Source organism: Bos grunniens, chromosome 21 (assembly GCF_055505025.1).
Source record: "Bos grunniens cultivar Pamir isolate PY7600 chromosome 21, Bosgru_T2T1.0, whole genome shotgun sequence".
NCBI lineage: Eukaryota > Metazoa > Chordata > Mammalia > Artiodactyla > Bovidae > Bos > Bos grunniens.
In genome coordinates, this window is record NC_141185.1 from 3945824 (window position 1) to 3972281 (window position 26458).

The following is a 26458-nucleotide window of genomic DNA, read 5'->3' on the forward strand; positions in this document are numbered from 1 at the left end:
CCACTGGATCACAGAGAAGAAAGAGAATTCCAAAAAATGTCTACATATGCTTCATTGACTATGCTAAAGCCTTTGACTGTGTGGATCACAACAAATTGTAGAAAATTCTTAAAGAGATGGGAGAAACCTGTATGCAAGTCAAGAAATAACAGTTAGAACCGGACATCGAACAATGGACTGGTTCCAAATTGGGAAAGGAGTACGTCAAGGCTGTATATTGTCACCCTGCTTATTTAACTTATATGCAGAGTACATCACGCGAAATGCTGGGCTGGATGAAGCACAAGCTGGAATCAAGACTGCAGGGAGAAATATCAACAACCTCAGATATGCAGATGATACCACTCTAATGGCAGGAAGTGAAGAGGAACTAAAGAGCCTCTTAATGAAGGTTAAAGAGGAGAGTGAAAAAGCTGGCTTAAAACTCAACATTGAAAAATGTAAGATCATGGCATCCGGTCCCATCACTTCATGGCAAATAGATGAGGAAACAATAGAAACAGTGAGAGACTTTATTTTCTTGGCCTCCAAAATCACTGCGGATGGTAACAGCAGCCATGAAATTAATAGACATTTGCTTCTTCGAAGAAAAGCTATGACAAACCTAGACAGTATATTAAAAAGCAGAGATATCACTTTGCCAACAAAGGTCCATATAGTCAAAACGATGGTTTTTCCAGCAGTCCTGTATGGATGTGAGAGTTGGACCATAAAGAAGGCTGAGAGCCGAAAAACTGGTGCTGAGGAAGATTCTTGAGAGCCCCTTGGATAGCAAGGAGATCAAACAAGTCAGTCTCAAAGGAAATCAGCCGTGAATATTCATTGGAAGGACTGATGCTGAATTTGAAGCTCCAATACTTTGGCCACCTGATGTGAAGAGCTGACACATTGGAAAAGACCCTGATGCTGGGAAAGACTGAAGGCAGGAGGAGAAGGGAACGACAGAGGATGAATGGCTGGGTGGCATTACCGACTCAAAGGACATGAGTTTGAACAAACGCCAGGAGATGGTGAAGGACACAGTAGCTTGGTGTGCTGCAGTCTTGAGATCGCAGAGTCAGACCCGACTGAGCAACTGAACAACAATTCTGTGGGTGTTCCTGGACCATGTGTGAGCAGACTGGTATTTGAATAAAATAAGACAATGTGTCAGGAAGGAAAGAGAGAGACAAGAGACCAAGAGAATGCTAGCTGAGGCGAGGAAGATGACTCTGGGAGAGATGAGGCTCACCCCGCAAGCAGAAAGGCCTCGCCCTTTAGAGCCCAGGCTCTCTCTCTCAGCATGCAGCACTGCGCCCGTTAGATCTGGAAGGAACCAGACTAGCCCTGCTCTAGGATGCAGGGTTCAGAGTAGATCAAGGAAAATGAGAAACTGCAGACTTCTGGACTCTTTTTTTTTTAAAACCAAGTTTGTTCTGATCCCTGCCACCCGCAACCCACAAATAAAGATAAATGTCTAAAAAGAAAGACGAGAAGGACACGAGGCTGCTGTTACCCCAGGGCCACCCTGGGTCCACTCCCTGGGTCCACTCTGATGGGGAGGGCGTGGCCTAGGGCTGAGCACCAGGGGTGGGGCTTTAGAAGGTAGGTGGGGCCTCTTTCCCACCTCACATCCCCTTGTCACCTGCCTCTTTTCTCTAATTTTACCCATTTGCTCTTTTGGTCAGTTTATATGTCTTCTTGTCTCTTAAATTTAATCCTAGGTTTGATCCTTTATAGTAAGAAGAGGGACAGCTAACAAGTTCAAAGCGCTCACACTGGAAGTATTTTGAAAGCTGCTGCTGGGCTCTGAGGCCGCTCTGTCCAGCAGAACTTCCTGCGAAGTGGGACCTGCTCCCTGTGCTGTCCAGCAGGGCACCCATGGCCAGATGTGGCCACTGAGCACGTGGAATGCGGCTGGTATGACTGAGGAACTGAACTTCTGAATCTGATTCATTTTTGTTAATTTACACGTAGCTGCGTGTGTTGAGCAGCTAACTCTTGGGCGGCGCAGGTCTAACGCCTCAGTGGTGCCAGGCACACTGCTACTCCCGTCGGCCAAAACCAGCTTCAGGTCGGAACTAGAGCCCCTTTCGGAGAAGGCACTGGCACCCCACTCCAGTACTCTTGCCTGGAGAATCCCATGGGGAGAAGCCTGGTGGGCTGCAGTCCGTGGGGTCGCTAAGAGTCAGACACGACTGAGCGACTTCACCTTCACTTTTCACTTTCATGCCCTGGAGAAGGAAATGGCAACCCACTCCAGTGATCTTGCCTGGAGAATCCCAGGGACGGGGGAGCCTGGTGGGCTGCCGTCTATGGGGTTGCACAGAGTCGGACACGACTGAAGTGATTTAGCAGCAGCAGCGCCCCTTTGGTGGTGCTAGTGGTCAAAGAACCCACCTGCCAACGCAGGAGGTGTAATAGATACAGGTTAGATCCCTGGGCCGGGAGGATGCCCTGGAGAAGGAAATGGCAACACACTCCAGTATTCTTGCCTGGAGAATCTCATGGACAGAGGAGCCTGGTGGGCTGCAGTCCATGGGGTTGCACAGAGTCGGACACGACTGAAGTGACTTAGCATGCACACACAAAGCCCCTTTAGAGCCTTGCTCAAGCTCATCTTTAAAAAAACACATATAGGGTTCCCTGGTGGTCCAGTGGCTAAGACTCTGCACTCCCAGCGCAGGGGGCACGGGTCTGGTCCCTGGTCAGGGACCTAGATCCCACATGACGCAGGGAAGCTCTCACACGCGGGAACTAAAGCTGCTGGAGTCAAATAAATCGATATAAAAAAAAACCCCACTTATGATAAAGTCTTCTCAGACGGTAAAGAATCTGCCTGCAATGCAGGAAACCCGAGTTCGATCCCTGGGTCGAGAAGACCCCCCTGGAGAAGGAAATGGCACCCCACTCCAGTATTCTTGCCTGGAGAGTCCCATGGATGGAGGAACTTGGTGGGCTGTAGTCCATGGGGTTGCAAAGAGTCGGACACGACTGAGCAACCAATGCTTCCATCATGACAGAGGAAAACGTGAAGTCCTCCAACTGAGAGATTTTCTTCCTCCCCTCTTGGAGCGTTTACTTCTAGGCCGGCTCTCTCCCGCCCCCAGGTGGAGAAAACGAAGATGACGCTGTGCCTGGGGTTTGGGAAGCAGCATGTCTCAGCAGCTGCTGTTCTGGAAGCTGACCTACAAGCAGGGCCTGGGGAGACTTGGCTCAACACCACCGGCGGACAGGAAGACGCCAGGCTGTTACCAGAACGCTGGGCCAAGCCAGACAGCATCGTGTCCCGACCTGGGCAAGTGCCCAGTACTTAAGGAAACACCGGAGATGCTGTGAGAGCTGCCATCTTTCAGAGGAATTTTCCCTGTGACTTAGGAAAAGATCCCCGTGATTCACGCTGCTGCAGACTGACTCACCCTGCGCTCCTCGCCGGGGGGTGACCTCGCCACCGCCATGGGCAGGGCTCTGGGCCTGCACTCGCTGGGAGAAGGCTGACCCAGGAGCTCCTACAAACAGGGATGCTTGCTGTTATCTCACACAAGTCAGTTCCAGGCTAACTCGTCAGGCAGAGGAGCTTTTACTGAAGAGGAGGGGGTGCTCACTGACCTCCGCTGGCTTTACCCACGAGGCACTCCCCACGCCCACCGCCACACCCCGCGTCCCACGTGAGCTCGGGGGCTCCTGGGTCTGCTTTAAACCCTCTGCTTTCCTCGCCCACGGCTGTAGGGGGAGCTCTTTACAAGAACGTGCCCCACCTCGACCCATCCATTCAGCGGCTGCTGAGTGCGAACGACGGGGGCCAACTTACCCCAATTCTACTCAATGTCTGAGAGCAACAGCTGTGACCCTTCACAAATAACAGAAAACACGCTTCATGGGTGACACGAGGGCCTCCCTCTCGTCTTCCCCAGCGTCTTTACAGGACAAGACACACTCCAACTTTTGTCTCTCTTTCTATATATGTACACACACAACTTATAAAATACGTATGATCTACTGAGAAATATTCCCAAAATAAATTTAAAAAGAACGATAAAGCACCCCAGATTTGTGGATATGAAGGGCCAACTCTAAGTTATGCTGGGATTTCTGACTGTGCAAACAGTCACCCCAACCCCCATGTTATCCAAGGGCCAACCAAACCTTTCACAAGAATCTTTAGAAACATCAGAAAAAACACCTAAGACGATAAGCTTCAGATTTGTGTGTGTGTGTGCTGAGGTGCTTCCATCATGTCCGACTCTTTGTGGCCCCATGGACTGTAGCATGCCAGCTTATCTGTCCATGGAATTCTCCAGGCAAAAAAACTGGGGGGGTTGCTATGCCCTCCTCCAGGGAATTTTTCCAACCCAGGGTTTGAACCTGTGTCTCCTGTGGCTCCTGCGTTGCAGGATTCTTTACTGCTGAGCCACTGGGAAGGCCCAATCTTCTGCTCTAATATAATGCTATTTATTTGAAACAAATTACACTGAATGAAAATTCTGCATTAAAATTCCCTTAGACGATCAAGGGGGCGATACATAAATAAGCCTCTTACCAAGAGAGATTTTTTTCTTTCAAATTTACAGAATCAGAAAGAAAACAGCCAGCTGATTGATTCGAAGCTCTCTTCCTTCCTGAACACTTTCAAAATCCACCAACAAGTACTTCTTGACTCCAGGTCCTAACACATCTGGCAAGTGCAAAGAAGAATCCAGTTAAAGTGCTGGCCTCGAGGTCTCGGTCTAGTGGGGAGGTAAATCTCAGGTAAATTAAAGTTGTCCAAGGCACTATACATGGTAAACAATTGGCAGAGCAGATAACTGCTATGCAAATTGAAAAGACAGGGAAAAAACACGTTCCAGGATGGTGAGAAAAAGTTTCCTCTAAATTTCATAACAAATGAACTTGAGTTGGAGATACAAAGACGAAAGCAGGAAAGGGATGAGAGGAGTAGTCTAAACATCAGGTCTCCGAGTGGGCTCCCTGAGGCCCCTGGGGGGGGGGGGTCTCCTATTTTTATGGTAACATTGAGACATGCTTTGTCTTTATAACCATCACTTTGCTGATTTCTCACAGGCTACCGGACTGCTGCTGCTACTGCTGCTGCTACGCCACGTCAGTTGTGTCTGACTCTGTGCGACCCCATAGACGACAGCCCACCGGGCTCCGCCGTCCCTGGGATTCTCCAGGCAAGAACACTGGAGTGGGTTGCCATTTCCTTCTCCAATGCATGAAAGTAAAAAGTGAAAGGGAAGTCGCTCAGTCGTGTCCGACTCTTAGCGACCCCATGGACTGCAGCCTACCAGGCTCCTCCGCCCATGGGATTTGCCAGGCAAGAGCACTGGAGTGGGGTGCCATTGCCTGCTACTGACATATGATATCAAAACAGACAGAATGCAGGCACAGACTCAGGAGACCAGCTATCTTCAGTTAAGCCAGATATTACAGGGATTTGCAGAAACACAGAGCAATGCCATTTTTCCTAGTGAACTTTTGTAAATAGTCATTCCTGATGAAAAATATTCTATTTATGTCAACACGCCATAGGTGTGGTATAGGTATTAAATAAATTAATGCATAACAAAAAATTTTCTCTTTTAGTTTCTGATATGAAATATGTAGTTATAGCCCACCTCAGTCAAAGCTCTCAGGGACCCTCATGAATTCTGAAGGGTGTGAAGGGGTGTGGGTGCCCCTCTATCTGAGCACAGCTCTTCCCATCAGTGTGCCAGGCACAACTCACAAGCAAGAGTGCGTGATTTGTGCAGAGAGCTTTTTAGAGCAGTGGCTGCGACACGGGGCCGTTTTGGCCTCCAAGAGACACTGGGCCATGTTAAGAGGCATTTTTGCTCGTCACTGCCGGAGATGGGGAGCTGCTGGCACCTAGTGGGGCTGCCCAAGGATCCCGGGGGGGCTCCTGAGTGCACAGCACCACGGGCAGCACCACAGGGGTGCACCTGGCCCCCCATGGCTGTAGTGCTGAGGCTGGGTTGCCCTCTCCAGAGCAGTGGGTCTCTGGTGGGAGGCACTCTGTGCCCACCAAGTGTCCAGCTTGTAGCACAGGACAGGAGCCGGCGCTAGAGAGGGGATAGCTCAGGGAGTCTTACTCTCTGAGGACAGTGCACTCCGGGCACCTCCAGACCCCACATCCTACCAATCCGACTGTCCTCTCTGCAGAGCCGCCATCTTCCTGGACACCTGGGCCCTAAGCAATGATGATGCGGAATTCCCATTCCCAACAAAATAACTTGTAGAGAGTCCCTTGGACAGCAAAGAGATCAAACCAGTCAATCCTAAAGGAAATCAACCCCAAATATTCATTGGAAGAACTGATGCTGAAGCTGAGGCTCCAATACTCTGGCCACATGATGTGAAGAGCCCACTTACTGGAAAAGACCCTGATGCTGGGAAAGACTGAAGACAAAAGGAGAAGGGGACGACAGAGGATGAGATGGTTGGATGGCATGAGTTTGAGCAAACTCTGGGACATAGTGAAAGACAGCAAAGCCTGGCGTGCTGTAGTCAATGGAGTCACAAAGAACTGGACGTGACTTAGCAACTGAACAACTAACAACAAAATAATTACATAAGAATTTTTAAAAAGTTGTTTTTTTCGGCCCCACCCAGCGGCATGAGAGATCTTAGTTCCTTGACCAGGGATTCCCCTGCAGTGGAAGCAGAGAGTCCTGACCACCGGACGGCCAGGGAAGTCCCATCAAAACAGATTTTAAAGTACTCCTCCTTGGAGCCCTCTCCGAGTGTCCCTGGAGGCCAGTTTGCGGTTGTATTGGAAAAAATCGGTAAGATGACGATGGGAGAAGGGGCACGGGAAGCCCCCAGTGAGCCTGAGTTGAGAATTCAGCCTCCACACAGAGGCTTTGGTGTTCTGGGGATGGGAGGTGGGGACTCTCCTCTCGGCAGGGGAGGACCACAGCTGTCCCCCCGAAAGCACAACCACTTCGCCGTCCATCTCCAACCTTACGCAGCTCAGAAAGCCTGCTACCAAGTTACGCGACTGGAGAGTCAAAAAACTTTTCATGGACAGGCATCTTTCACAAAAACGTTATTCCTGTTAACATGTAATGGGCGTTACTGCCACTATTAGATGAATTAATAAGCATCTCTAAAATTTCAGTTTAAATTTCTAAAACAGGACTCTACCACCGATGCTGACGGGACCCCAGCAAGTCTGGCTTCCTGTCTCAGGAACCCTGAGGGGAGAGGGTGGGGAATGCAAAGGGACAGGTCACAGAGAGGAAGACGAGCTACTGCTGAAGGTGGAAGGGGTCAGAAAAAGCTCACAGGTTAGGAGAGAGGGCTGTTCAGCTTTTCTTTCAGCAACAGATATTATGTAAGAGTTGCTGTAGAGACTTTCAAACAAAACTGAGCTGAAACAGGATAAGGAAGACATATGACCAGAGAACAACACTCGAACGACCTTTAATGTGCTTACAACCAATCTCTTTACAGAAAGCATCGACACTTTTAAAAACGTAACTTTGGACACAGTACACAAATTGAAATAACGATAAAGCATATAGTCAAGTGGTCTGATCCTCTGCAGTGGACTCTGGGACTCTCCAAGCGGTTTATTAGGGTTCTAAATGCTCATCCAACGAGCATAGCTATGTGTCTACAGACTTGATGCTGACTGAGGACAGCTGCTCAGGGACGAGTTCGCTCTGTCAATCGCCACAGGTCTACAAGGTCAAGGTCCCCGTGAACTCATCTGTCCTCACTCCTTAAAAGCATGCTTGAAATAAACCAGCAGGAAGTAATGGATGGAAACTGATTCCCAGGACACTTATGGAAAGGCAAGTCAAACATTAACCATTCTGTTTGAAAGGAGGAAAAAAAAATCTACTTGCAAAAAAGAAAAAAATCAAAGATGTACCAAATACAGGTCAGTCAAGGAGTAGAAATTTCTACTAAAAGACAAAAGTTATATAGCAGCAGTTATGACTTTTAATGGTATTTTGCTGCCCTGAGAGATATATCCTGGCCATATATCTTGTGGGGAAAACTTTCAAGAGGGGTCACGCCTGATCTATCCCATGCAGTTAAAAATGGCCAAATGTGAAACTCACCAAGTCATTTTAGAGATGAGGAGCCAGGGCCACGGAAGTTAGGTGCCACTGCTGACGGCACCAAGGGGTCAGCGTTTGTGTTCATGAACCCTCGGCTGAGGCACTGCCCCAGCCACACTTGTCCTGCCTGAAGGACTTCATGTTCTTGCTAAAGACTCATGCCGTTAAATGGCCCCCATTCTAACCAAAGCAGTCTGCGATGCTAGCCACCAGCTCCTTTGTTCTCCTTGAGGCCAGCTTGTCGCCAGCCAGGACTTTGTATAAAGACCTTTCCCCACACTTGAAGTGGCTGGTATACTGAGTCAGCCGCAGGCCAAGTTCTTTTTTTTTTTTTTTTTTTTAGGCCAAGTTCTTTTAAGTGCTCTCGGTAGGGACGACTTGTCTGCCCTGGACGAGCACCTGCTCTGTAGCCCTCGGGTTATGAGGTCCAGGATGTGCTAACTGTCCTAATGGAGGTGTGTCTGCAGGGTAACGTGAGCCAATGCCGACCGTGAAGGTGATGTGACATCTGAAAGGTTCGAAAAGCAGCGTGGGAAACTGTAAGTAAGTGTTAGTCGTATCTGATTCTTTGCAACCCCATGGACTGCAGCCCACCAGGCTCCTCTGTCCATGAGATTTTCCAGGCAAGGATACTGGAGTAGGTTGCCATTTCCCTCTCCAGGGGATCTTCCCAACCCAGGGATCGAATCTGGGTCTCTTGCACTGCAGGCAGATTCTTTACTGACTGAACTACCAGGGAAGCCCAGGGGAAACTATAAACCCATGTGAACTGTTCAGGTTAAAACATTCCAGCTCAAAGTAACATGGGCAGACAGGAGGGGAAGAAAGTGTGCGATGGTTTCATTCACCCGTGTGAGTAAATCGCACTGGCTAAGGGGGTGGGACTAGAAGTGAAGGTGGACAAGAATACAGAGGGGAGAGAGACAACAGCGGGAAAGCAACGGCCAGCCCAGAGTTCAGAGGCACAGAAGAGCCTCGGCTAGTGCGCCTGCAAAATACCCAGGACCTGCCAAGTGTCAGGCTTAATACGCCATGTTGCCTCTGGGATCCTGAGGAGGAAGCAGTGAAGGGCCCAACATTTCAGTACTTTTCAGTGGTAATTTCAAGCTCTGTAGCTCCAGCTCTTAGACAGTAGCGCTGGAAAAAATACAGAAAGACAAGTGGGGCATCACACTCAAGACACTGGAGGCCACACCTCAAGATTCTTAAGCCACTGACAGTCTAAGAACCCAATCCACCTCAAACAGACACTTGATTTAGGAGTGGCTTTGGGATTGCTGAGTTGCTGAGCAGTTGTTGTTGTTGTTGTTTTCCAGATTCAAACTTAACATTTTCCATCCTTACAGTCAGGTTCTTTTCATTAAAACAGGAATAAATGAACCATATGCACTGATCTGTGTGTGTGCAACACTAACAGAGACAGGTATGCGAGCAAGAAAGGTCTGGGGCAGCACTTGGAAGACTAAGCAGTTTTAATGAAAGAGCAACAAACCAAAAAAGGGAAAAGAAAAGGCATATACCTTTGCAGAGCAGCTAAATTTCATTTAAATCAATTTAGTCAAAAGAGTGACACGGAAGTAAGCCAAGTCAAATGCAAGAACGCCTCAGTGAAACGTGACTGTCTGCTATAAAGAAAGGACGGGGAAGACTGGCACAAAGACACTGGTATTTAAGGAACCTTTTGGATTTCTGTTTTCTGCTTTGGGGAGGGCAACAGATTTGCTGGAGTAAACCACCTCCTGAAGAGGAGGGAGACTTAGAAGGTACCAAATGGTAAGGAAAAGATAACCTGGGGCTATATATATTAAAAAAAAAAAAAGGCTAGTGCAGATAACGGCCCGTTAAGTTACTTCCCAGACAGAACTGAACTCTATTCTAATTTGGCATATAGGAAAGGGTCTGACACTTGTAAATTACTGTCATTGGCGATAAGACCAGGGACCTAAACAGTCCAGCTCTGGAGAACTATGACACCAAATTAAGCAGCTTCTCTGCTACCAAGGATTCAAAACAATCCATTAGCTCTGCCTGGGTCTGTGCGGCTCCCAGACCCTCAGCCCAAGGTGCTCTAGCTAAACCGGTTGCAAGGAAGAAAGGGTGAAGCCAAGCGCTGGCTCTGTAGACACCCTCAAAGCACGCTCCCACCAGGTAGACACAGTCCCCACAAAGCACTCCGGCAGCTTCCTCAGTAAGCCCAAAGGAAAGAAGCGAAAGAAGTCAGAACTGGCCAATACAAAGAAAAACAATGTGAAAGATGACGGACGATCGCACAAAAATAGCAATACCAGAAAATCCAAAATATACCAGCACTGTGAGGGACAGAGGCTAATGAGACAGGACACTTACAGGGAAAAACACAGCAAAGTCTGCAGCCCAGAAAGCAAGGGTGATGGGAGGAGGGGGAGGATGAGCTGCTGAGACAGACCTGCCTGTGAGCATGCTCAGTCGCTTCAGTCGTGGCCGACTCTTTGCCACCCCATGGACTGTAGCCCACCAGGCTCTTCTGGCCACGGGATTTTCCCCGCAAGAATACTGGAGTCGGTTGCCATTTCCTCCTCTAGGGGATCTTCCCAGCCCAAGGATCGATCCTGCGTCTCCTGCATTGCAGGCACATTTTTAACCACTGAGCCACCAGGGAAGCTGAGAGACAGACCTGGCCCCTTGCAAAGGAAGAGGGAGGATGGGAAAACTGAAAGGAACCTGAACCCAGTCTTGAAAGAGTCCTTGACGCCAGGCTCCACAGCAGGGATGCTAGATTTCAGGTGGTGAACCTGAATATACCAGCTGCGCCAGACGTACACAACTGGTCTGAAAACATTATTTCCCCAAAGACAAATAATACAAACCCAAATAACTAAAATGGAGGGCTATGAGCAACACAAGTAAAAGATCTCATACAGGGAAACATTTCAGAAGAGCCTAGATTTTCTCACCCTCAGTTTTCCTACCCTAAAAAGGTGTTTATGAAAAAAAATGGAAACAATACTTAAGAATAGTTACCTCTGAGTCTATTATGTCTTGTCCTTCTTTTGAACTTTTTCCACTCTTCCCTGCTTTGGGTGATTCCTGGGAAACATCAAGCAGAATCAATTAGGTTCCTCAATTTTTAGACTGTGAAACATCAAATAAACCAAAATGCAGTTTCATAAATATTTAGACAATTTAACTATGACTTTTGATAGTTTTCATCAATACCGTCACGACTTTCTTCCTTTATATGGTTAAGAGACCCAGGATTGTGATGTGACACCCACCGGCCAACCCAAAATTCAGATTCTCCTTGTTTTCTTCGTCTGCATTATCTGGCGCTCCAAACTTGAAGCAGAAACAGGTAAACGCACATTTGTACCATGCTCTCGGCATCTTGAAAGATGCACATCACAACCCTTTTTTCCCCTTCCCACACTCAACTCTGGGAGCGAGGATATCCGGGGTGATTCTGAAACGCTACAGAGCTCCACCTGAAGCAAAAACATACCCCCCCCCCACCCGTATGCAAACGCAGCACAGTCACAGCCGTCGCAGCCGCCGCCACCCAGGATAAGAATAGTATTTGAGAGCCCCAGAGTGTCCCTCCGGAGGGCAAACAGTTCTCCCCAAGCATTAAGCCCGGTCCATTCGCTGCCCTCCTCCCCAGCCGGAGGGTCTCTGCTGAGACGCCTGCACCCCGGCCTCGGAAGCCCCTGTCCAGGCGCCGGCAAGGATGGGTCAACCACCTCCGCGGCCCCACCTGCCCCCTCGCGCCCATCGCGCGCGCCGCCCCCCAACCCCGGCCGCGCCCCCCACGCCCCGGCCGGTCCCAGCCTGGGCTCCGAGGCCCCGGGCGGACCCGCTGCCCCCCGCCCCCACCCCGCACCCGCGCGACCCGGGAGCCCCGCCGGGCCCCGCTCCCGGGCCGTTCCCCGCTGCCCCTCGCGCCCGCCCCGTCCGGCGGCCCCGGGACCCGACTCACTTTCTCCTTCTTGTTTTTATTCGGCATGGCTGGTGCGGACCGCCGCCGCCTCCCCCGCCGCCTGCCCCCGCCCCGGCCGTCGCGCCTCCCCCTCCCGGCCGCCGCCGCCGCCGCCGCCGCCGCCGCCGCCGCCGCCGCCGCCGCCGCCCGGGGACTGAGTCGTTCGCTCGCTCGCGGTTCCCCTTTCCCAGGTTCCCAGAGGCTGCGGCAGCCGCGGCGGCGGCAGCGGCGGCGGCGGCGGCGGAGGCAGCGGCGGCTTCTCTCCGCCCCTCCCCCGGCCCGCCCCGCCCCTCCCCTCCCCCAGAGCTCTCCCCGCCCCCGCGCCCGGCCCCGCCCCCGTCCCACGGCCCCGCTCCGCCCCCAGCCCGCCTCCGCGCCGGCCCCGCCCCATCTCCGGCCACGCCCCTGCTCGCGGCCCCTCCCACCACGGCCCCGCCCCCAGCGTGCGGTCCCGCCCCTGCCCCGCCCCGCCCCGCCCCGCCGCCCTCCAGGCCACCCGGCCATTGGCCGAGGCGCCTCACGTGCCCTAACGCTCTCCGTTCTCCCCGCTCCTTCGCGCGGCTTCGGTCTCGCTCCCCGCGCTCCGGCTCGGGTCCGTCTCACACAGGGCAGCGGCGGCGGCTGGGGAGGGAGTGTGGGGCTTCGGCTGAGGCGACAGACCGGAAGCTGTTGTGGAGGTTCGGTACAGATAGAGCAGGGGACACATTTGAAACGGATGGCAATAACTTGTGCGGCCAGAGGGACGCGAACGGCGACTTCGGCCCCTGGCCGCCGCGGCGCTGGGTAGCGGCTGAGGAGGCCCGGCAGCCACGCGAGCAGCGGCTTCGCGGGTTCCCGCTAGGGCCCGCCCATAGGGGTCCGCCCGCCTCCTTCTGTGTTGGCCACGCCCCCAGATCAACCCCGCCTCCTGTGTTGGCCCCGCCCCCGGATCAGCCCCGCCTCCTCCTGTGTTGGCCTCGCCCCCGGTCCGGGGCCCCGCCTCTGGTGGCCCCACCCGACCGGTCAGGCTCCTGCTTTGCCAATGGGATTTTATTTTATTCTTTAATTTGGCTTGATCGTAAGAAGAAATCTCTGCATTATGACCAGGAATCACGTGGTTCATTTTACCTGGCTAATAGCTCTTGGGAGATGAGTTTTCCAAGGGAAGTGGGCTAACTTTGATATTCCCGCAATTTGTGTAGTGCAGAAATACTTTAGGTATTAACACATGTATACCTGTGGCGGATTCATTTTGATATTTGGCAAAACTAATACAATTATGTAAAGATTAAAAATAAAATAAAATTAGAAAAAAAAAAAAAAGACTCTAGGAGTGAGCGGATTTCACGTTCAGGGACCGTTGGTGTCTCACCTGTGAAGATCAGGAACTGAATCTTACCTGGGCACTTCGAAACCATTGTGTTCTCTTAGGCCTGGGTTTTCACTCTTGAAAGTTGCCAGGCAAAGCATTGTCGGTTATCCTGCGCGGCTCTGCCGTGAGAAAGCTAAAAGAAGAAAAAAAGAACTAATGTGAGGAGTGTCGTGGGAGGTCCTGAAAGTAAGTTCTGCATGCAGGTGTCTGAACGTGTGTCTTTAGACGAATATCCTCAGGTTAATTGCACAGCACAGCCCTAAACAGCCATTTGTGCAGAAGAAACGGTTTTTGATTAGTCTTTTAAGTGGGTTAATAGTTTCTCCAAAAAAAAAAGTTAAAAGTGGAGAGAGGGTAGAGCAATGCCTCTGGTTAATAACACTTCATTTTTAAAATGACATATATGCTGACAATCTAATAAACCCAGTGTAAGTCTATATCAGAAAGGACAATTCTGAAACTGTTAGTTGATGACCACAGAGTTCTAAAGGGGCTCAGGGGCTTTCCTGAGACTTGTCTGTGTCACCAGTATTCTTGTATCATAGCCCTTGATGCAGTATTGCTGTCATTCATTCAACAAACATTTTGTTGGATGCCCACTGTGTGCAAAGCACAGTGCAAGGGATACCATGGTGAACAAGGCGTGACCCTTGTCTTGAAGCACACCAGCTCCTTGGGGGTGGAAACAAGAAAGTCAGGAATCACAGGATGTGACATGGTGACAAGGCAAGCCTGCAAGGTCTGGAGTGAGAATGGCCTGGCTTGTAATCCTGAAAGAACACAGGAGTATTTTTATGGCCGGAGATGAGAGTGAAAGAACAAAGACTTCTAATTAAGACTAGTAGGCTTTGGCAAGGAATTGGACTTCTTTTTGAATGTATAATGGTTCGGGGTCACTAAAGGATACTAAGCTGGGGAGTGACTGGCTCACATTTGCACTTTAGAAGACATTGTGGCAGGAGTGTTGGGGGAGGGGAGCAACCAGGCTCTCATTCTGGTCCAGATGCTGCCTGTGAGGGCTCTCGATGACAACAATGGGAGGAAGGACCCCAAATACCCTGGAGGCCAACTTGCTCAGGCAGGAGAGCCAGAATCGAAGATGAAAGGCTGATGCCCGTGTTTGTAGTTTGGGCACCCTCATGATGAGGAAGGGATGTAAGGGGATAAGGAATGGAAAGCTGGCTTTTGAGAAAACGTGATTTCAGTCTTGGGACATGCCGAATTTGAGCTGCAGCTGCAATATGCTAGTAGGGGTGTTGACTGCAAATGGAAATGCAGATCTGACAGAGTGTCAGTGCATGTCAGGGTAGGTGTTTATCAGGTCAAATTGAGTTGAGGGAAAATGTAGGGCAAGATATCAGAAGAGCTACCTAGTTACCACCCAGTGACCTTGAAACCACAGTAACTGGAGAAACGAGTCAACACTGCAGACCTACCATGTGTGGTCCTCAATGGCCATCGAGCTGGTTTTCATTTGTCCACATTAGAGAGGGCCATCTCATAGCCAGTGTTCTAGCCAAAAGTTATAGAATGTTCCCAGGGGATGCTGGGAACCATGCCGTGTCCTGGCTCCCGTGGCATTTACAGGAACGCAGATGGTAGAGGTAGATCCTGGTCTCAAAAGAAGGGATTCAAAATAGGCTGTCAGAGCCTAGATGGGAGGGGAGTTTGGGGACAATGGATATATGTATGTGTGTGGCGGAGAAGGCAATGGCACCCCACTCCAGCATTCTTGCCTGGAAAATCCCATGGATGGAGGAGCCTGGAAGGCTGTAGTTCATGGGGTCACTGAGGGTCAGACACGACTGAGCGACTTCACCTTCACTTTTCACTTTCATGCATTGGAGAAGGAAATGGCAACCCACTCCAGTGTTCTTGCCTGGAGAATCCCAGGGACGGGGGAGCCTGGTGGGCTGCCGTCTATGGGGTTACACAGAGTCAGACACGACTGAAGTGACTTAGCATAGCATAGCCTGTGTGTGGCTGAGTCCCTTTGCTGTTCTCCTGAAACTACCATGACATTGATAATTGGCTATTGTTGTTGCTCAGTCTGACTCTTTGTGAACCCGTAGACTGTAACCTGCTAGGCCCCTCTGTCCATGGGGTTTTTCAGGCGAGAATACTAGAGTGGGTTGCCAGTTCCTTCTCCAGTTAATTGGCTATGCCCAGTAAAAAATAAAAAGTTAAAAAATAACCAAACAGGCTGTTGAACTTCCTTGGTGGTCCAGGGGTTGAGAATCCACCTGCCAGTGCAGGAGACACAGGTTCCATTCCTGGTCTGTGAAGATCCCACGTGCTATGGGGCAGCTAAGCCCGTGAGCCACAACTACTGAGCCTACATGCTCTAGAGCCTGTGCTCTGCGAGAGAAGCCACTGCAATGAGAAGCCCATGTACCACAACTAGAGATTGGCCCCTGTTCACCACAACTAGAGAAAGGTGTACAGCAATGCATGTACAGCAATGAAGACCCAGCACAGCCAAAAATGAATAAATGCATTAAAAAAAACAGGCTGTCAAAGGGATATAGAGATAGTGTGTGTGTTCATACTCGTATGTGCATGTGTGTGGTGCGTGCACATGTGTCTGAGATGGCCCATGTTCATAAAGACACTGCCTCTATTACACAAAACCCCTTTTTCTTCAGACCCCCACCCTTTTCGAACACTTATCCTGAAGATGGCCCCGAGTAACCCAGAAATGCTTTCTCCACGTCCAGTTCCTCTGTACAGTGGATTGCTGCATTTGTGGCGCCAAGGTCTCTCAGGGCCAGAGAGGTCCTGGAGGACTCGGGTCTTGGGCTGCACGGCAGTCATCAGCCACAGGACCACAGAGTCTTGCCGCCTCACTCGGGGGCAGGGGGTTGGCTGGTGAGGAAAGGCAGGGCACAGAGAAGATGGCTCCTGCCCCACAGTCAGCCATGGGGTCCTTTCGTGCACCCACCCTCAGGAGTCCTCCCCATTCCCCTACTCTCAAACACGTCTGTGAAGACCCTGCCCTCACACACTCCTCGGAGGCCAGGCCTGCCTTGGCCCTGCCGCCATGCTACCGCTCGGGCCTCCCTGACCCAGAGCCTCCTGTCCGGGCTCCCTGGACGTCAGCCTGGGTCCCACCAAGTTGCACACTCAGACTTTCAGCTGAGGTTCCTGGGGAAGTGATCACCTCACAGGCGTTCTGGGTTTCCCAGGGCCCGGTGTTGATTGAAGAGACTGATTTCCCCTGCCTCTGTGGTTTGGCCCATCATCTCAGCCTGTCCTGTGACCTCCTCTCATCTCCCCATCAGCCCGGGGTGTGCCTGCAAGCCCCCTACTCTGTCCAGTAGGCTCCCCATCCTCACTCCTCCCCACTCCTGGCCAGGGGCTGCCCACAGCCTGGATGGGGCAGTAACTTCTTCAAGGCCACCCCTGGGCCTTCTCCACTCCAGAAGTTCAACTCGTTTACCCTGCCTCTACTGTTTCCTCACTTCATTTCCACAGATTGGTGCTTAAACACTCATTTCTTGTGGAATTTTGGCCTATTTATTCACACATTACAAATTTGCAGAGTAGGGGTGGAGGGGTAGAGAATACATGTCAGTCAGATTACACTAGAATGAAATGTCCACAAGGAGTTTTGACCACAGAAGCCAGCACACACTCAGCTTGGTTGCCACGGAATGGACAGTGATTTGATGGGAACTGCTCTTCAGCTCTGAGGATCCAAGGAAACATACCCCAAAGTCACCAACCTAAGGCCCAGGGGTACCAAGACTACTCAGACTAAGGAAAGCCTCTTGCTTGGCCCCTTAAGAGCTGTGATAAGTGCCAGGGGTCAGCTGGTGAATCACCGTCTGGCAATAAACCACCCTGCTCTGCAGGGTGTCCTTGCTATGACAAACCTAGACAGCATACAGAAAATCGAAGACATCGCTTTGCTGACAAAGGTCCATATATGGTTTTTTCATAAGTCATGTACGGATGTGAGAGTTGGATCATAAAGAAAGCTGAGTGCCAACGAATTTTAATTGTGGTGCTGAAGACTCTTGAGTCCCTTGGATTGCAAGGAGATCAAACCGGTCCATCCTAAAGGAAGTCAATCCTGAATATTCACTGGAAGGACTGATGCTGAAGCTGAAGCTCCAATCCTTTGGCCACCTGATGCAAAAAGCTGACTCCTTGGAAAAGACCCTGATGCTGAGAAAGATTGAGGGCAGGAGAAGAGGGTGACAGAGGATGAGATGGTTGGATGGCATCACCGACTCAATGGACTTGAGTTTGAGCAAACTCTGGGAGATGGTGAAGGATGGGGGTGCCTGGGTGCTGCAGTCCATGGGGTCACAAAGAGTCGGACACAACTTAGCAACTGAGCAACAACTGTGTAGGGTGAACCTGGAGGACTTTCTCTGTGAAAGCCAAATGGTGATACGTTTATGAAGGTTCTAAAACTTAAAGTTTTGTAGACTGCTCTAAAACAATCTATCAAAGTCATTAAAAAAGTTCTAAAAATATTTTAATTTCATTAAATATAGAAGAAAACCGGGCAACTACACAAAATATAATTTCATTTTCATGGAGATAAAATCCCTTTCTTTTTTTCCTCCCAAATCCCTAAGTCCAGTGGAGGAGATAAGACAGGACAGAAATAACCCAAGGTGGGGAGAGAACACCGTAAGAGCATTAGAGACCTGGGATTAGGAGGTTTCTGAGCGAGGAGGGCAGGAGGCAGGCAACAGAAAGCTAGCGGGAAGGCTAGGCGCTGGGGAATAGCTGCAGTGTGCCAGTGCTGAATTTGAGTTCTCGTCCAGAGTTTGGTGTTCGTGACTCAACAGGCAGGAAACACATGGCCCAATCCAAAAGGTCTAAGCAGGAATAAATGAATGAGAGGTCTATGGACAGACGCAGGCAGAGGTCAAGCAAGTGTTGGAGGGAGGGCACAGCATGGTGGCGGGGGTGATGGGAGCTGTCCATGTCCCCACACCTACCTGGGCAGAGGCGGGGCCACGGTGCTCCCTGAGCCTGGCAGAGCCACGGTCAGAGCCCTCTGTGCACGGAGGGAAGCCAAGGAGGGGGAGTAAATACTCTGACCTCTCTCCTCTCCCCCACCCCCTCACAGTACCTCCCACTGGTGGCCTAACCACCTGGAGCAGTGGGCCAGAGAACCAGCAATGCGGTCCCTGGGATGGAGCAGGGCAGAGAAGGGTGTGTATGTGGTGGGGCCTCTGGAGGGACCTTAAGTGAGAATAACCCCGTGTCATACAGGGATGGGAGATTAGGAATCAAAAGACGCAGGTTTACGGGTCAATTCCATGTGACCTTGACTCAGATCCTCTGAACCTGTGGTTCTCAAACGGGGCAGATTCTATGCCCCGAGGACATCTGACAATGTCTATAGACATTTTGGGTTGTCAGCACTGGGTGGGGGATGGCTGCTACTGGCGTTTAGTGGTTAGAAGCCAGGGATGCTGCTAAACATCCTTCAGTGCACAGGGCAGCCCCACAAGGAAGAATCCATCTGCTCCAAATGTCAGCACTACCGAGACAGCAGGCTCCGGGAGTTGGTGATGGACGGGGAAGCCTGGTGTGCTGCGGTCCACGGGGTCACAAAGAGTCAGACACGACTGAGCAACTGAACTGCCGGAACTGAGACAGAGAAACCCTGGTCTAACCCCACATATAACAGATAGGACACAATCTTCCCGGCTCCCTCCGTGGTTACTGTGAGCGCAACAGAATATAATGGGCTGACACTGTGTCTACACACTTCATTTAAGAAGAAATTCTCCATCTGGACAGAACGTTACCGTTTGCTGAATGCACTTACACACACACACACACACACACACACACGTTATTGCCATCTTTCTGCCCTTGATGTGGAGAAAGAGAAAACCTCAACTGTGCTTTAAAGACCTGAGAGTAACACCTTGTCTAGTGAGCAAAATTCCTTGCAGACAACGACTCCGTGCTGGGAGACCTGAAAAGACTGCCTTTTTGCATGAACCACCATCCAAGTTTTAAATGAGAGGTGATGAGACTGGCTTTCGAAAAAACATTTTTTTGATTGTAAAATACATATAAAATCTATTATGTGAACCATTTTGAAATTGCAGTTCAGTAAGTATACTCACATATTCACATACAGATTTTTTTCATCTTGCAAAACTGAAACAATGTCCTGTTTTCTCTCCCCGGACCCCAGTCCCTGGCAAGCGCCATTCTCCTTTCTGTTTCTACGAGGTGGAATCACACACGAGTTGACCTTTCGTGACTGGCTTATATTATGCATACTGTCCTCAAGGTTCTTCCATGTCGTCGTGTGGGCCAGAACTGCCTTCCTTTGTAAAGCTGAATAATAGCTCATTGTATGGATATACCACAGTTAAAATTATTTATTCCTTGATGGCCATTTGGGTGTCACCTCTTGGCTACTGTGAAAAAGGCTCTTATGAACATGGGTATGTAAATATTTCTTTGAGATCTTGCTTTCAATTCTTTTGAATATATATCTGGACGTGGACTTGCTGGATCATATGGTACTTGTATATTTAATTTTTTGAGAAACTGCTATACTTTTACCATAGAGGCTGTACCATTTTATATTCCCATCAACAGTGCACAAGGGTTCCATTTTTTTCCACATCTTCACCAGCACTTGTTTTTTTCCCTTTTGTTAGTAGCCAACCTAACTTGTTTGTGTGAGGTGTTATCTCATTGTGGTTTGATTTGGATTTTCCTAATAGTGATGTTCAGCATCTTTCCATATGCTTGTTTATTTGTGTATCAACCCTGAATATTCACTGTAATGGCTGAACCTGAAGCTGAAGCTCCAATACTTTGGCCACCTGATGCAAACAGCCGATTCATTGGAAAAGATCCTGATGCTGGGAAAGATTGAAGGCAGGAGGAGAAGGGGATGACAGAGGATGAGATGGTTGGATGGCGTCACCGACTCAATGGACATGAATTTGAACGAGCTCTGGGAGACAGTGAAGAACAGAGAAGCCTGGTGTGCTGCAGTCTATGGAGTCACAGTCAGACATGACTTCACAACTAAACAACAGCAACAACATGTCCTCTTTGGAAAAATATCTAGTCATGGGCATTTTTCAGTCAGGTTGTTTGTTTTCTTGTTGCTGAGTTGTAGGAATTCCTCATGTAGTCTAGATACGAACCCCTTATCAGATGTATGATTTGAAAATATTTTCTCCTCTACCGCAAGTTGCTTTTTCACTGTTTGTGTGACACTGATTGTGTCCTTTGAGGCACAGAAATGCTAAATTTTGATGTAATCAATTTATCCTTTTTTTTTGGTTTTTTGTTGCCTGCTCTTTTGGTGTCATGTTCAAGGAAATATTGACAAATCCAATGTCATAGAGCTTTCCCCCTGTGTTTTATTCTGAGGGTTTTATAGTTTTAGCTCTTATGTTTATGTTTTTGATACATTTTGAGTTAATTTTTATTTATGGTATAAGGCAAGCCTCCAACTTCGTTCTTTTGCATTTGGATATCCAGTCTTCCCATAGCCATTTCTTGAAGAGACTGTCCTTTCCCCATAAATGTCTCGACAGTCATGTTGAAAGCCCGTTGGCCACATATGCGAGGCTCTGCTTCCGGGCCTTCTCTTCTCTTCCGCCGTCTGTGTGTCCGTCTGTATGCCAGCACCACTGTTCTGATTACTGTAGTTGTGTAATATGCTTTGAAATTAGGACGTGCGAGACTTCTCACTTTGTGCTTCTTTTTCAAGATTTTTTTTGGCTTGCTCAGGATTTCTTGAGATTCTATACGAATTTTAAGGTGGATTTTTCTATTTCTTCAAAAAGTGCCATTGGAATTTTGATAGGGATTGCATTATACCTCTAGATTACTTTGGGTAGTTTTGACATCTTAACAATATTTTGCATTCCAATTCATGAACACAGGGTCTTTCAATATATTTGTGTTTTCTTTCATTTCTTTCAGCAGTGATTTGTAGTTTCTACTATCTAAGTTTCTTTTACCTCTTTGATGAAGTTGATTCTAAAGTATTTTACTCTCTCTGATGCTATTGTAAATGGAATTGTTTTCATACTTTCCTTTTTGGGTTGTTCATTGTTAGTCTACAAAAACACAACTGATTTTTTTGGGTGTTGATTTTTATATCCTGCAACTGCTGAATTCATTGATAAGCTCTAACAGTCTTTAAGGTTTTCTACATATAAGATCATGTTTTCTACTAACAAGGGTGATTTTATTTCTTCCTTTCCAATTTTGGTGCCTGTTTTTTTCTTACTTAGCTGCTCTGGGTAGGACTTCAAGTACTGTGTTGAATAGAAGTGGTGAAAGCAGATGTCCTTGTTTTGTTCCTGATCTTAGAGGAAAAACTTTCAGACTTTCGATTTTGAGTATAATGTCAGCTGTTGACTTTCTAGTCATAGCCTTTATTATGGTAAGGTAGTTTCCTTCTATTCTTAGTTTGTTGAGTATTTTTTTAAATAATGAAATGGTGTTAAATTTTGTCAAATGTTTTTTCTGTGTCAATTGAAGTCATCATGTGTTTTCTCCCCTATATTCTGTTAAGTGGTGTACTATGTCAATAAGATTTTCACATGTTGAGCCATCTTTGCATTCCAGGAATAAATCCCAGTTGGCTGTGGTGTATAGTCTTTTTAATTTGCTATTGATTTACTTTTGCTAGTATTTGGTTGAGGATTGTTGCATCAATATTCATTAGGAATGATGTCTATGGTTTTCTTTTATTATAATGTATTTGCCTAGCTTTTGTACGGAGAAGGCAATGGCACCCCACTCCAGGACTCTTGCCTGGCAAATCCCATGGACAGAGGAGCCTGGTAGGCTGCAGTCCATGGGGTCGCTAGGAGTTGGACATGACTGAGCAACTTCACTTTCACTTTTCACTTTCATGCATTGGAGAAGGAAATGGCAGTCCACTTCAGTGTTCTTGCCTGGAGAATCCCAGGAACGGGGGAGCCTGGTGGGTTGCCATCTCTGGGGTTGCACAGAGTCGGACACGACTGAAGCGACTTAGCAGCAGCAGCAGCTTTGGTATCATACTAATTTAATACAATGAGTTAGAAAGTGTTCCTTTCTCTTCAATTTTTTGTAGGAGTTTGAGAAGAACTCATGTTAATTCTTCTTTAAGTATTTGGTAGAATTCACTGGTGAAGCCGTGTGGTCCTAGACTTCTCTTTGTTGAGAGGTTTTGCTTAACAATTCAATAAGACTGCCTTTTAGAATGAATTATAATTTTTACATCCAAATTCCCCCTTCAGAAGAATAGGCCTTCACTTTGGAGGATATCCATGTACTTTTCTCAGATTTTTAGAACATCTTTTTTTGAATAATAAACTCTGGATACTTTAATTTTTGCCATAGTTTGTTTTCTTCTTAAGCAGGAAAGAAAGAGAAGCAACTCAAGACATTAGTCTCAAGTTGACCCCGTTTGACATAGAATGACTTTTGGCATTTCCAGATACCAAGTCCACACTCAGAAAATAAAGATTTGCCACCATTTCAGGTATATAATGGACTTCCCAGGTGGGGTTCCTGTAAAGAATCTGCCTGTCAATGCAGGAGACAATCCACAAGAGATGTGGATTCCCATCCTTGGGTCAGGAAGATCCCCTGGAGTAGGAAACAGAAATCTGTTCCAGTATTCTTGCCTGGAAAATCCCATGGGCAGAGGAACCTGGAAGGCTACAGTTGATGGGGTCACAAAGAGTCAGACGCGACTGAGCATGCGGCACAGGCGTATAACAGGATCTGCTGCAGGCTTATAAAAATATGGGTTCCAACTCACAGTAGATTAATTGAACTTAGGCCTAATGACAGGTGGGTCCCTCACATGGTTAGCTCCTAGGTCGGGGTGTCTGCAGGCCCTGGCAGCTGCGAATTCCTGGGCAGGATGGAGACTGCGTGCAGAGGGCCCTGTGTGAACCTAGTTCTGCCTCTTGCTGTTAGTGTGTCTTACCAAGTTCACTCGTTCGCTCTTTCTTTTTTAAGAAGTGTTTATATGTATGAATTTGGCTGCACGAGGTCTGAGTTGTGGCGTGTGAGATCCTTTAGCCGTGGTGTGCAAACTCTTAGTTGTGGCCTGTGGAATCAGTTCCCTGACCAGGGATCGGACCCAGGCCCCTTGCATTGAGCATGTAGAATCTTAGCCACTGGACCATCAGGGATGTGCCTTCCATTCACTGTTGACTGAGCCCCCACCAGCTGTGTCTTGTTCACTTAATCACCTTGGGGCTCAGCTTCCTCATTGAGTCAATGGACATGAAAATGCCCCACTCCCTCAAGGACTTGGTAGGATAAAACTCCCAGGACAGGGTCTGGTCAGGGTTTCACGGGCCTGTGACTGTGTGGTTGTGCCGCAGGCTTTGTTTGAGGCTCAGACATTATCTTCTTGTACTTATTTGTATTTTTGAACAGGGGGCCCCAGGCGTGTGTTTTGCACTGGGCTCCACTAGTCATGCCGCAGTCCTGTGTCTGCTGTGTGATGGGAGCTGGGGTGTCAGCAGAGGAGGTAGCTGTTCCCACCCTCCCGGTACCACCTGGTACATGCCCGTCCTCTCCCCGCTGCCCCCCACCCCCCACCCCAGAGCCCTCTGAGTCCTGAGAGGCCTCCTGGGAGACCCCTGCACTCCGAGCCTCCACATGTACACACCTGGCTTCGGCTGCCCCTGGGGTCCTGGAGTCCCCCGTGCCCTGCCTGGGGTGGGGAGGGCCCCAACCCTTTCTTTTCATTGCTCTGCTTCCTTGTTCCAGGGCAGGGGCTCTTACTTGGGGCTCTGGGGTCTACCAAAAGTTTCAGGGAAGAAGCGTTTTTGACTGTTCCTTTCCTTAGGCTGTGGCGTGAGTCCATGGGAGCGTACCTGAACCCTGGCGCAACAGTTGAGCCTCCCGCACACATGTGAAATGGAGATGATCACACTCCCCCTCCAGACTGTCGTGAGGCTTAAATGATACATGAGCATCATCATGTAGGGGGTTAGGAGGTGCTTAAAGAACTCTATGTCAACATCAATAAAGTCAGCTGCCATCGAACAAATAAAGTGTGTGTGCACATCATTGGAAACAAGATAAAAGTATTGAAAGCAAACCATAGTTTAATCCATCAAAGCCATTCGGTAACCATCTTCTCAGGGTTTCCCTTTGAATAGGTATTTGGAAATACTTTCTAAATGATAAGAAATGACAAAAATGGCATAAAGAACATCCACACACCCTTTACTCACATTTACCTGTTGTTAGTGCTTGGCCCCGTTTTCGCTTATCTATTATCTATCCATCTGTCTGTAAACGTGATTTTCTTCTTTTGCCCTGTCAGAGTGAGCTGCTTAGATTACACGCTCCTCCCTAATGCTAGAGTTTGTATTTCCTAAGAGTAGGGAAATTCTCTTGCATGAGCATAATGCATAAATTTACACCGATGCAGTACTGTGGTCTACTTCCCACACTCCAGTTTTGTCAGTGCACCTAATTACACTTTCTAGAGAATTTTTTTCCCCTCTACCCTAAGATCCATCCTAAGCTTCAGGTATTGCATTAAATTGTCATGTCTCTTTAGCCTCCTTCAGTCTGGAATATTCAGTCTAGTATATTTCTACAGCCCTTTCTTTCTTTCTGATATTAACATTTTCAAAGAGTACAGTCCCCCCACTTCCCCTTTTAAAGAACGGAGCAGTCCTCATTTTGTTGTCGGATGTTTCTTTGATTCCTGTGAGGCTGTGCGTTCTTGTGTCTTTCTTCAGGTAGCACACTGGGAGGTAGCAGTATCCTCAGCTTTTACCTGGTGATTCCAGATGCTGGCCTGAGTCAAACTTAGGACTCATAAGACAGTTTTCTCTGGGTGACCCTAATGTCCCCTCTGACTTTCTATCCTACCCAAATAGTCCTAATGCAAACCTGATCTATGAGAAGAATTTCCAACCATTTGTGAATTAGAAATAATTATTTCCAAATTAGAAATAAGATAGTTGAAAATTCTTTCCATGCTTAGCCTCTTTCATTCTTTTTTAAAAATAATAATTAACATGAATTTTATTGATAAATAGAAATGCTATGATAAGTAATTGATATTATCCTTTGTGGGTTTACAATAGAATTTCTCAACCTGGATGCCTGGTTTAGGTGAGATATGGTTGTGGGTGGTGTGAATGATCCTAAAACACAAAAAGAAATATTTTTGTACCTTGTGCAAGATCTTAGCACTTGCAGTTGATGGAGCAGCCCCATTATCCGGTTTTTAGAGTTTTTCTTCATTCTCAGAGTGTGTTGTTGATAAGACTGTATTTGACAGTCCTAGTCTTTGCCACCTCATGAACTGTAGCAGAGAAATATCATGTAGAAATATCGATAACCTCAGACATGCAGATGACACCACCCTTATGGCAGAAAGTGAAGAAGAACTAAAGCGCCTCTTGATTAAAGTGAAAGAGAGTGAAAAAGCTGGCTTAAAACTCAACATTCAAAAAACGAAAGATCATGGCATCCAGTCCCATCACTTCATGGCAAATAGATGGGGAAACAGTGGAAACTGTGACAGACTTTATTTTCTTGGGCTCCAAAATCACTGTAAATGGTGACTGCAGCCATGATATTAAAAGATGCTTGCTCCTTGAAAGAAAGGCAATGACCAATCTAGACAGCATATTAAAAAGCAGAGACATTACTTTGCCGACAAAGGTCCATTTAGTCAAAGCTATGATTTTTCCAGTAGTCGTGTATGGATGTGAGAGTTGGACTGTAAAGAGAGCTGAGCGCCGAAGAATTGATGCTTTTGAACTGTGGTGTTGGAGAAGACTCTTGAGAGTCCCTTGGACTGCAAGGAGATCCAAGCAGTCAATCCTAAGGGAAATCAGTCCTGAATATTCATTGGAAGGACTGATGCTGAAGCTGAAACTCCAATACTTTGGCCACCTGATGCGAAGAACTGACTCTTTGGAAAAGACCCTGATGCTGGGAAAGATTGAAGGCAGGAGGAGAAGGAGACGACAGAGGATGAGATGGTTGGATGGCATCACCAATGTGATGGACACAAGTTTAAGTAGGCTCTGGGAGGTGGTGATGGACGGGGAAGCCTGGTGTGCTGCAGTTCATGGGGCCGCAAAGAATTGGACATGACTGAGTGAC

General features: G+C 48.4%; 1 protein-coding gene and 1 long non-coding RNA gene across 27 annotated transcripts in view; one reads left to right on the top strand and one right to left on the bottom strand.

Moving 5' to 3' along the window:
• Positions 1-12917, bottom strand: part of PPP2R5C (protein phosphatase 2 regulatory subunit B'gamma) — a 140430-nt gene extending 127513 nt beyond the window's left edge. For 14 of the 26 annotated variants that reach the window (XM_086362913.1, XM_086362896.1, XM_086362908.1 and 11 more), the window contains exons 1-2: positions 12004-12311; positions 11052-11117 (exon numbers count right to left, since the gene is read on the bottom strand). In XM_086362913.1, the coding sequence (XP_086219039.1) occupies positions 11052-11117; positions 12004-12030 (93 nt within the window). In that variant the 5' untranslated portion in view covers positions 12031-12311. Of the gene's footprint in view, positions 1-4519; positions 4653-11051; positions 11118-11305; positions 11774-12003; positions 12312-12528 lie in introns of those variants that run through there. The other 12 variants (XM_086362929.1, XM_086362922.1, XM_086362932.1 and 9 more) reach the window with 7 other exon arrangements.
• Positions 507-5552, top strand: LOC147348937 (uncharacterized). The gene is made up of 3 exons (XR_015149410.1): positions 507-1899; positions 4551-4728; positions 5041-5552. It is a non-coding gene; the product is annotated as an uncharacterized LOC147348937 (long non-coding RNA).
• Positions 12918-26458: the final 13541 nt, after the last annotated feature.